This window comes from Colias croceus, chromosome 22 (assembly GCF_905220415.1).
Source record: "Colias croceus chromosome 22, ilColCroc2.1".
Lineage (NCBI taxonomy): Eukaryota > Metazoa > Arthropoda > Insecta > Lepidoptera > Pieridae > Colias > Colias croceus.
Window position 1 is genome coordinate 3670624 of NC_059558.1, and position 12389 is coordinate 3683012.

The window sequence follows — 12389 nt, forward strand, 5'->3', positions numbered from 1 at the left end:
AAGAGCATTTTATACTACCCAAGACACTTCTCTCAAAAATTTTTTTTACACTATCATTGGAACTGGTTAAATAATTTTAAAATATTCAGGTATGTGTTGTCTAATGCTAAACTAAATTTTATCTACAGAACTTGTCGGTTTGTTAGATTTTAATCGGTTCATCCTTACTACTAGCAGTTTTAACCTAGCAAAGGTCTGGCCATATAATTAAAGACATAAGACTCGCTTATAAGAAATATAAAAAAATATTGTTTTAATGAGATTATTTTTCCAACACAAAATGTCTGACGCTTGTCTGACGTATTTACAAAACATTTTTACACTTTTCAATATTTGGTTGCATGTCCTTTGGCAGTAGTGACGGTTTACATCTCTTGGGCATTGAAGCAACTAATTTTGTACAAGTTGCATCACTAATTTGGTTCCATTCTTCGAAAATGCTTTGCAAAGTTAGTCGACGTTTGTTGACCGCTTTGCCACGAATTCTTTCTTTCTTGATTCCATAATTTTTCGATCGGATTTAAATTCGGACTGTAGGGGGGCCAATCCAAAACAGTTACAGATTGGTTCCTTAACAAGCATTTCACTACTTTTGCAGTGTGCTTAGGATCATTATCGTGTTGAAAAGTCCCAACAAAAGGTAAATTTTCCTCCCCATAGGGCAGCATGGATTGCTCTAAAATATACTTGTACTGGAATTTATCCATGTTGCTTTCTGTCTTTTTGACAGGTCCAACGCCAAGTCCAGAAAAAAAGGCCCCACACTTTGATATTTCCACCCTCATGTATGACTACTTATTAGTGTATCTTAGATCCATTTTCTTATTGAGATGGCGTCCTACATATTCTTTTCTAACAGAATTAATAATATAAATCTTAGTTTCATGCAAAAACAGCACATGTTTCCATTCTTGTTCAGTCCAGTGTTCGTATTTTGTAGCAAAGTCAAATCTTGCCTTCACATTTTGTTTTTTCAAAAGTGGTACTTTCCGAGATACTCTTCAGTGCAAGTTTTCCTCACACAGTCTCCGTCTAATTGTCCTTGCAGACCCCCCTTCAAGCCTGCTGCACCATACAACTCTGAACTGTATCAGTTCCGACCCTTTAAATTGATCTTTTTTAGCCAAAAACACCATTTTTGAATCTTTCGGCCGAGTACTTTTGCTTTTCTGAGTACGTTTTCGGTCATGTGGAACATCTTGAAATGTTTTATAGCATTCATAACCATATCCTTGGAACAGTTTAATTATCATGGAGTTAAAAATAATTTTTCTTTTGGACGTGTCGTAACTCTTATTTTTTCCCATAATAATTGACATTAAAAGACAATTAACGTATGAATTTTAATTTAAAAAGTTAAAATACTCAAAAAAATTATGGAGTGTCAACGATTTATGAATTTACGCGGCAAAACGAAGAAAAACACAATGCTGTTTCTTTTTATTTATAAAAAATTACAACTCATTTCTTGTTGTCTTTAATTAAGTGGCCAGCTACACGTACGCAAATAAAGTTTGTGTTACATTCCCACAGAGAGCAAGTGTCGAAACTAACAAGGAATATAACTATTTTTTGTCCCTCATTTTAAAGAACATATTGTCTTGTATGGTTCAATAAAAATAATACTAGATTAAATATACTTTTTCAGATAATTGTACTTCCTAATGTAAATCTTTTATGGTCAATTAGGGGGTGTCTTTAATTATGTGACCACCACTGTATGTATGACGAAGAGTGATGACTTTTCTGTTGAACCGATTTTTGATGATTCATAATTAAATGATTTTTTTTCTTTATTATTGAATCTAATGGATGTATCAGCTGTTAGATCGATTTTGGATATTTTTTTTTTTTGTATGGAACCTATTTTTTTAGTTTAAAGACACATTTAAATAAAAAATATAAGTACACACAGCATTCCCAAAATCACAAATTCAATTAGAATGAATATTCTTTAATACAACAATTGAATGGAAAAATTAAATATTGTCCAATATAAAATACGTAATATTATTGTATTGTATTTATTACGTGCATAAATGTTCTTTTTAGTAAGAATGTGGATTTTTATTTCGTTGCCGATTTTCTCAATGTCTCAGAGAAAGTATTGAAAGACTTCTTTTTTATTATGAAATTAGATGGGGTATAGTTGTTTTTAATCGTGTTTATTAAAATTATAATAATAGCGTAATAAATTATTTACGTTGTTATATTATCTAGATTTTTAGGTTCTTGGATTGATTAAATTCTGGATCTTGGTCTAGCAACGCAACTATACCTTGTCCGAGTTCGTAATTTTCGAATTTCTATACATTGCTGTTACAGGAATGTTATTTAAAAGGTATTGGCATAGAAATATGTCAAACGGCCATAGATTATGGATTGTACTAGATGGTGTATGTCTATCGTGTCACTTTTAGTGGTTAAATTGAGCGCAAAGCACTTAAATTTTCACTTTAAAAGTTGATCATAGAATATCTTTAAATTCTTAATTGTGAAAATCATGTTAAATCCGTAAGTACTATACTTACTATTCTCTAAAAAATCAAAATGTAATATGGTTATTTTAGTATGGTTGTCTGTTCACCCACAAATAATGGTTATAACGAACAAATAATAAAAAGACAGTTTTTCTAGTAAATAATTAGGATTTTTTAATATTTCAACTTACTTGCCACTTCTAGAATAATCTATGATCTATGACAGACTCTGTCATGAGCTACCAGCTGACGGTTTAAATATATTTTTATAAGTAAACTTGTTAAGGACGCCATAACCAGTCGTTACGCTTACAACAAGACTGGATTATTGTAAAAATACTTAACAATCAATTCTTGTGTACACGGCCTTACTATATTTGTTTTTTCTTAATAAATATTTTTGAAATGGGGATAATAATGATTATATATCAATTTTTTGTGCTGTTAATAAAAATCATGCGAGATTAGTTTTGAACTAAATTAATCGTAATTTCCTTAAATAAATTGTGTGAAATAAACTTCTTTCTTTTTTTTTTACTTTAGAAATACCATTTATACTTAATGTTAAACGACCAAATTTTTATGAAACACAGAACTTTCTAACCGACTTTAAAATTGTTACACGATTGTTACACTTTTTTTCTATAGTAAGGCTGTTTATTTGATCATATGTGAAATCGAGGGAACACATTTTATTTTACCTCTGTGAACTCTTAATTTAAGCATTTGTTTAGATTTTATACTACAATAGTTGTTTGAAATAGATGATAAATCTTTATTTATTACACATCTTGCATTGTCCCTTTCCATCTCTGAATTATTTTCGTTATAAGAGCGAGATAGAAAAGGTTAAAACTTTGTTCTTGCTCGCTCTTATGATATTTGAATAGGAGTGAAAGGGATGGATAGATTTTACGTTGTACACTCAGATAATTTATACCTTATTCAAATAAGAACGAGTGTGAAATACTTTAAAGGAATTTAATAATTAATATGAACGTATTAAGGTTCACTTTTGCGTATAATCTATGTTTTATATGAAAACTTAAATATTAAAAGTTTCATAGAAATAAAATATAATATATTAGCTTTACACTAAAATGAACCTTAATTACAATGTTTAAACTTCAAATTCCTTTAATGTGTATTATGGTATTGGAATTTGAGAAATATATCGGATGTGACAATTACAATTGGATTTTCTCTATTGACTTGACAAGGACACGATAAAAAATTAAATGATGTATAACGGAGATGAAAATGTTACAGGCTTATGAATTTTCTTTAGAGGTTTCTTAATAATAATTTTATACCAGACTAATATCGTACGAAATCGACGAAATATCGTATAAAAATTAATACTTTAGTTTGGTTCTTAGAAATCAAGTGTTCATAAAAATATATATAGAAAGCGAGTAAGAAAGAGAGAGAATATCTTAGTTCCCTATCTGTCTCTACTGACATATTTCTACTTATAATGCTCTTTTTTCGCAGCAACTGCGCATGTGCAATTAGAAAGAGAAGGTACTGCTATCTTTTCTCTCTTTCTAGCTCCTTCTTGCATTTCTTAACACTTCAATGTCTGGATTCTTTTATTTTATAACGGCATTAATTTGGAAAAAAAATTGAGACCAAGGTCTGGTTATGTCGTACATTCGTTAGGGCTTATTTAAACTTGATTATACTTGACTTTCATAATACGGTGGGCGTCGCGGTCGCCGCGTTTTAGTTAAGTTAACGTGTGATACAGCCTTCGTATGAGAAGAATTAATTTTAGGGTTATTTAGTATAGTTTTGTCATTTTTATTAATAACCCGTGCCAATAATGGATCGAATTGAAAATTGTTAGTGTCGTCTCGCTCGCACATGCGAAGAATCGGTATTTGCATCTCGCTCCCACTTGTGGTATGTTCGATTCATTATTGGCTCGGGTTATAATCGATATTTTTTTCTAGGTGTGATCTCACAGATTAACACTAAAATCAATTAGTTCATCAAAACTACGGCTTTCTAATCAAGAGATTTCGCATACATTCATAAATTTATTCAATCTGTCTGTATAAAATAGGTGTCGTTAATATTTAAATTATGCAAATTGATATTCGTGAATGGACATACGCATTTTTTAGTTTATTATAATTTATGTTGGTTTCCTATTATGTACAGGATGAATTAAGTATGTTAGTTTTTAGATATAAGTGCAGATTTAGCGGCGAAGGGAATATCACGTGAAATTGATTTTTACATGTATTTCCTTCTGTTGAGTTAGTTTTGTTGTCGCGCCGATGTCCACGTGTTTTTTTTTTTATTTTATTAATTTTTTTTTTGTGTAACATTAAGTGTACCAAATATGTTCGCCGGTGAGGCGCGATACGCTCGCTCGATGTCGCAATGATGATTCTCTGTAGTTATGTATTAAATAAATAATAAATACATGTTGGTGATTTTTATTTCTTACCCTTTTTATAAATGCTCGATAAATGGGCTATCTAACACCGAAAGAATTTTTCAAATCAGACCAGTAGTTCCTGAGATTAGCGCATTCAAACAAAAAATCTCTTCAGATTTGTAAGATGTATAGATGTTAATCTAATACGAAGTTTTATTGCAATAAATATGAAGCATGATTGATCGAACTGCGAAGTTTTACATTTACTTAGTTGTTTCTTACTTCACTAAAGAATATAATTTTATAGGTAGGTAACTAGCTTTCCGCCCGCGTTTTCAAAGAAAAACCCGCATAGTTCCCGTTCCCGTGAGATTTCCGGGATAAAACCTATCCTATGTGTTAATCTAAGTTACCATCTATATGTGTGCTTAATTCCATTGTAATCGGATCAGTATTTTCGTGAAAGAATAACAAACACACACATCCATCCTCACAAACTTTCGCATTTATAATATATATATAGGATATAATTTATAATATATATATAAATATATAGGAAGGATAGGACAAGCCCCTATCAAATAAAACAATAACACACATCTAATAAACTTTATTTATGACTCTAATCATGTTTATCATCGGGCTCCGTGACCTCGTCCACGCCGCCCATGATGAAGTCCTCTCCGCGCACGTGCACGGGCGGCCGGACGGATGGGTTGATCTCACGGATTGCGTCGATTAGATCGTCTGTCGTTTTGTATGACGAGATCGTGTGTTTGACGAAGTCTCTGTAATTTGGTTTTTATAGTTATTACTCATAATATAATTTGTCTATTGGCACAACAATCAGAACATAATTTTCAGGGGAAGGGGTACCAACCTTTCTATAATCTGTCTTGAAGTCTATCCAATAAACAAGTTAGGTACATACAATTAAATACATATTTTCAGCAAGGATGTTTCAAATTCAGATTTTAGCCTGTATGGTTTTATTAAATTATTGTTAAGAAAAACAAATCCTTTTTAATCGTCCGTAAGCTTAATGGGTTATTAGCATAGGTACATGACATGGAAACTTGTACACCTTTTTATATCATAATATACATAGAGAACACTCAATTTTATTCCTAAAAAACAACAAACCTAAAATAAAAAGCCTTTACAAAAACAGCAGGTTGGTACTCATGTCCGCAGCGCTCGGGACCAAAACTCATCACGCCCAATAATCTGTTATGTTGAACTGCTGGAGCTCCTGCGTCGAACTGTGAAGCATAAAATTAATTTTAACTATCTTATTTTAATATAAATGTCATAATATATTAGAGCAACAAAGTATTTTCGTAAAATTTCTAGGATTAACTAGGTACTTTGTGTAAAGAGAGAGAACTTCGATTAAATGTGTTCTATAATAAGTATTTTATTTACTATCCTTATCGATAGATGCTATCTACTACTACTGCTACTACTGCTTAATATCGACTCTACTATACTCAATAAACAAACACAGAAAAAATCAATTTTTGCCACCTTACAAATTACAATTGCAATACTCCCCATGTCTCAAGAAAACCTTTCATCATCATAATTTCAGCTTTGCTACTTTACCTTACAAATATGTATATTACAATCTTACCCTCGCCTACACCATAAAGACTCACCAAACAAGCATCTCTAGTACCATTTCGCAAAGAGGCACAAAAGAAGTCAGGTGTGAATTGGAAACCGTTGACGAGCTGATACGCGTCTCTACAATAGTGCTGTGTGCGAACTTTGAGACGCGCGGTTAGAAGATCTGGTGTATGGTCGCGGAAAGATGTGTCTGTTCCCTGATTTTGTTATTAAATGATTTGAAAAGCTATTCTTTTAAACATTAAGAATATATAAAAGCAAACTGTTTGCACGATTAAGCTCTTTTTATTGATATTTTTGTTACTTATATTTTGTAGTTTTTATATTCTTACCCGAGTCATTCCCCAACCAGTAACAACCACGAAACTTTGTGAATATGGCTCCTTCATACCCTCGTAAATCTTGATTAGATTTATGTCTGGAGTGAATTCTGTTGAATATGAAGTGCGTATAAGATTTATCTATGTAAGTAAGTGAAAGTAAGTACCTAATTGCTGGTTTTCCACTACCGTGTACAAAAACTAATCGTGAATTTTATAGTCAAAATCTGTACTTAGTTTAACTTTATGTATAAAATGTCGTAAATTAATTAATTACCAAGATTTTCTGCCAGTTTCAATAACGCAATGTCAGCATGTGGCACCGGTTCCTCTTCAAACTTGGGGTGTCGTACCGCTCCCGCTACATCCACGAGGACTCCCCCCTCGTGGGGCCGGGGACTGCCAACACGAACCTTTACATATTGGCCAAGGGTCTTCATTGGGGAGACATGGAGAACGCTGTTTTTTTTAAGTGTCATGTATAATCATTAATTTTATCAAAGCAAAGTTTAAAATGAATTTTCTCCGATACTATTTCGAAATTCTGGGATACAGAAGAATCTTTAGTAAAGACAGGAAATATTCTATTTCTTTAAATGCAACCCTATGATTAGTGATTATATGAATAAAACAGATAGGTCCGTGCTGTACCTACCATGTTCTTTTTATTTCAAACTTGAACAAATTCGATGTCGATTTTCGATTTCATGTAAAGGTATTTTATATGGTCAAAGACTTGCCATTTGTAATTTGATTAATATATTTAAATTACTCGCTGTTTATCTACTTACTAATTTAAACAATGTGCAGCTGTTAAAACCCAATTAACATCGACAATAGTTCCCGCGCACCAAAGCCTTCCATTTATAATAATAGCCGCCATATAGGGATAGTTTTTGGTATCCGTTACATTACCACCTCGGATTCTTAAACCATTCTTTTGTATATTAACTGAATAATCGTTTCGAATTCTAAGAGCATTTTTCTCAGGGCGGTTGCCCCTTCGGCGGCCATCTTGGGGCTCCTTGTTTGATAGCAAGTTCATTTTGAATTTAACTGAAATATTTTACCTTTTCAAAAGTTATAGGTATACCTAAGTAGTTTCGTCTTGCGTACTACTCCTTAACACATCGGCTATCTCTCAGTGAAAATCTCGTTGAAATCAGTCCAGCCGTTCCAGAGATAAACGGGAATAAACAGACAGACAGAGAGTCTAATTACTATTTTTGTATAAGTATCCTGTTAAAATATATATAGTAAAATTTGAGTGTGTATATTTAAATTAAATATTATTGTTATGTTGTTGTTATGTATTGTTATGTTATTATGTATTGTTATGTATTGGTATAGATATTAATATTATGTAAGGAATTAAGTGTGTGGTAAGTAAGTTGTTAGTTATTTTCTCTTGTTTTTTCAGCATGATTTTAATTTTAGGTATCAAGATAGTCGTAATAAATATAATAAATTATTCTATTTTTATTAGCTACTACGTTATATTTGAGTGAATGAGTGTTAAGTTGATCCCATAATTTATTAGCTAGGTAATAATGAATTAAAAGCGGTAGTATCAAATAACTCACATACGGAGGTATCATCATCTCTCTCATGGTGACCATTTACACATAAATACATACACAATAGAACTAATACTTTAAAACAACACTTCCACATTATTTTTCACTACAATATCGAGGTTTCCTTATCATTACTTCAATTTGTTTGATTTCAACATCAAAATGTTATTTGATTTTTATTGCATATAAATTATAGTTGGTATGCTATATGTACCTACTTATATATTATAAAATATATTTTTCAGTACCTATATAATGTAGGTAAACCTAATTTTTACTATTTATAGTGAAAAGAAGAACTGAATGTAGTAATTGAGTGTTGTTAAGAGTTTCGTCATTAATATTAAAGTTGTTCAGTCCTTAGCATAAAATAATATAACACTTTCTAAAAATAAATTGTTCATTAGAGACATTCAATATTAGAAAATTAATTAGGTTCTTTAACTAAAATAAAACAACAAAATTCAAAATAAATATTTTTTATTGTCGGACAAATAACTTAAAACTATGAATACCAACGTTTTAACAATAATTCGTTGTAATATCACATTCGGTATTTGTGGCACAAAATATTATCTGTATTCAAACTTATTTCAATATATCACACAAATATTTAAAATATATTTCTTAGAGATTTTTATTTATTAAAAATAAATTCAAATAATAATTGAAAAAAAAACAAAATAAATAAAAATACATTCACAAAAGTCAAAGGTTCTATGCAAATGTTTTCTTTTTTAAAATCATATAATATAGAAAACGTATTTTTTGACCAAAACAAACAACATTGAGCAATTGTAGTTAAATAATTCAACTTTTATTAAAATTTTATAAAATCTGTATGTTAAAAGTAAATATTTATTTTGTTATTTAGCATATAGAGTAGAAATCTCATATAAATTCCAACAATAAGCAAATAAACTTGAGTTAACTTGCTAAGGCGGTTATGATACACTTGTGTTTTTTTAAGTACATATTAAGTACAAAAAATATTAATTAGAAATATTGGTAGAATAGCAAAATGACGGTATTTAAAAGTTTTACTGTATTATTTTTACATTTAACCGACTTCACATAAAAAATTATCCATTCACATTTTTTTTGTATTAAGTAAGTTTACAATCATTAAGTAGGTATTAATTCATACATTTGTTATTCCATCCACAAATTATAAAATATTACACATAAAAATATATATTTATTGGGAAAGTGATAAGAAGAATTCACTTGAATTTATGTTATTAAACATTCGTCTTTATTTAATTATGGAATGTTATTTTAAAACAGAGAGATAGAATAAATATCTTTTATTTATTTATATTTTATCGTAATGTGATGGTTTTCACAACTTTCTGTACCGTTATTTTCGAAAGGAAAGTGATGTTTTCTGTTTTTGGCGTTTTATTCGTTTCTCCTGTTTGTCATATAAAACCAATTTACTAAATTACTATTTATTTATTTAGGAAAAAAAGGCGAAGAATTGACGAAACTAGGTACTAACTATGAGAATTTGTATTTAATTTTTTTTTAATAATCCCCGTTGTTTTATATGAAACGGGTTTTAGAAAAGGATAAGAGAGATTTATTGCAAAACTATTTTCTTCTCTGAGTATTAAGACATTTTTCTACTATTAAAATACTGTCCACAGATAAATCAGCATTCGAGTAGCTTCCTTATAATCTACTAACTTCTTTGCCTTTTTCCACGTCTTTCCTTTTAACTTTCTTTCTTCCGTCTTCTAGAATAGCGTATATTTCTTCTACAGTTCTGTCTTTAGTCTCTGGTACGTACAGAACAGTGTATAATGTTCCCAGAAAGCAGATAAAGGAGAAGAATATGAAAACCCAGTGGATTCCGAGTAATTTTAGCATTGGATCGTATGCTTTAGTTTGGAGAAAGTCGCTGAGGGCGTCAACACTGCTCACTATTGATGTTACCATGCCACGATGCTGAAATAGATAATAATATTATTGGTATTTTGTAATGAAAGATATTTCGAAGTAAAGAGAATATTTTGCGTCTTAAATGTATATTTTACATCGTAGGTAATACATAGGTAGTAAATTTTGTAGGATTTAAGAGATGCTTTATAAGGGTGAGCTTTGCCACACAGAATATCTCTTTGTTACCGTGTTTAAAAAACAGCATTATAATACAGGCACAATAAAAGAGTCTCACTTTAGAAAAAAACGAGTTTTTCTTTAATAAAAGAGCGTGTGCGCCGAGCACACGTGCCAGAAGTGAAACTTTTTTGGCAAGATTCAACTGAATCTTGCCAAAAAAGTTGGAAAAAGTTGGAAAATCACTATATCAAAATAGTGATTTGCCATGTATTGCCATGTCAGTATTGTGACCTTGAAATTTTACTCTCAAGACGCTTAAAGATGTTTCACTTCAAAACTCATCTTATTATGTAATAAAATAATCCAATTGCATCTTACCCTTTTTAAAAACTTTACATGTGTACCATAAACGCTATAAAATATACAAATAAGTAATAACCACTCACTTGAAAAGAAAACAACTCGGACGTAATAACATACGGCACGGGCTGATAACCAGCGGCATTAGAGAAGATGCACAGACACATGGCGAGCACGGGCAGCCAGCCCGGCAGCCACCCGCCCACTGACGTCACGTAGAACCACGCGCCCAGACCCAGCATCGACACACCCGTGGCGAGGGATGTGCCCGCTAACAGCCACTGGGGTCAGATTTGTTCTATTTATTTTTTTTTATTTCAGGACAATTTTCACACACGGCACGATCTGATCACATACTAAGCTTTCGCTTGTGTTATAGAACCAGATGGCTGATAAACATACATATTACTAGCGGTCCGCCCCGGCTTCGCCCGTGGTACCTACATGTTTAACCTATCCTATCTCTCAAGTTGGATCGAACTGCACATGGTGTGCGAATTTTATTATAATCGGTTAAGTGGTTTAGGAGTCCATTGAGGACAAACATTGTGACATGAGATTTATATATATTAAAGATATAATTTTAAATAATTATAGATAATTAACACCCAGACACAGAGCAAACATCTATGTTCATCATACAAATATTTTCCCCGGGTGGGAATTGAACCCACGACCTTTGGCTTGGAAGGCAGGGTCACTACCAACCAAGGCAACCGGTCAGTCAAACATTATTGTATTCGGGTATGTTAGTACCTATTTGATAAAACACAAGTATCAGTAAATAGACACATAACTCAGGGGACCGACCCACAATAATAATCACGCCACCCTACCTAGTTGCCCGCTATACAGGGTGTAATCGTTATGTGTGCACAGGCGATTATTCCGTAACTATAACAGATATAAAAAAAACTTTAAACGGACATCGAAAGTACTTTAACTAATAAGTAAAATGACCATAATAAATTTTTAAAAATAAAACGACAAATATCAAAAAAAATAACTTTAAAGTTTAAACCCTCCCATACCCTTCCGTCTGCAATAGCTACGGAATAATCGCTTGTGCACACTTAACGATTACACCCTGTATATAAACTAGGGATATTTTACGTTGCATCTAAAAATCTGTGAAGAATTTTCTAATTATATCTAAATTAATAAGTTTAGCTTATTTTAAGATCTTTAATAAAAAATAAAAATTTCAGGATTATGTTCATCCTCAGGATTTTGTTTTTAATAAAAAAAATATTTTTCTGATCAGGTGATCAGGTGTTTAGTAGTATTATACAACATTTTTCTCACCTTCCTCCCAGTCTTCTCCACAATACAGCTAGCCACAATCGACCCCAAGAGCTGTATAACACCAACGACAATGGTCTGCTTATTGGGACTTAGCTTCAAGCTAATAGATTGAGACGCTTGATCGAATATTGAACCAGCGTACATCAGTACTACAAGGTACCCGCACGTTTCTTGTGATAACATGACGTTGAGGGATATTCTGAAGGCTTGGAATGTGTTCTTGTCTTTAACTGTGAGGAGAAATTGTTGAATTAGTTAATTATTT

General features: G+C 31.6%; 2 protein-coding genes across 2 annotated transcripts in view; both read right to left on the minus strand.

The window, feature by feature from the left end:
- Positions 1-5464: 5464 nt before the first annotated feature.
- On the minus strand, positions 5465-8534 carry LOC123701744 (trypsin-1-like). Its single transcript, XM_045649260.1, has 7 exons — positions 8402-8534; positions 7610-7874; positions 7096-7277; positions 6831-6928; positions 6528-6695; positions 6013-6131; positions 5465-5657 (listed from the first exon to the last, which is right to left on the minus strand). Exons 1-7 carry the CDS (start codon positions 8490-8492, stop codon positions 5492-5494), a joined length of 1089 nt encoding a protein of 362 aa, XP_045505216.1. The 5' UTR covers positions 8493-8534; the 3' UTR covers positions 5465-5491.
- Positions 8535-8858: 324 nt separating this feature from the next.
- LOC123701656 (facilitated trehalose transporter Tret1-like) overlaps positions 8859-12389 on the minus strand; it is a 45843-nt gene continuing 42312 nt past the window's right edge. The window contains exons 7-9 of the mRNA XM_045649142.1: positions 12125-12354; positions 10906-11100; positions 8859-10345 (exon numbers count right to left, since the gene is read on the minus strand). Coding sequence (XP_045505098.1) covers positions 10070-10345; positions 10906-11100; positions 12125-12354 — 701 coding nt within the window. The 3' untranslated portion in view covers positions 8859-10069. The remainder of the gene's footprint in view (positions 10346-10905; positions 11101-12124; positions 12355-12389) is intronic.

Excerpts from the sequence above, each read along its gene's own strand:
- LOC123701744 (XM_045649260.1), bottom strand. The coding sequence starts at position 8,492 with ATGTGGAAGTGTTGTTTTAAAGTATTAGTTCTATTGTGTATGTATTTA. Across the intron at positions 7,278-7,609 it reads GCTGCACATTGTTTAAATTA|CGTTCTCCATGTCTCCCCAA; the intron begins GTAAGTAGATAA and ends TAAAAAAAACAG. Across the intron at positions 6,696-6,830 it reads CTGGTTGGGGAATGACTCGG|GGAACAGACACATCTTTCCG; the intron begins GTAAGAATATAA and ends TAACAAAATCAG.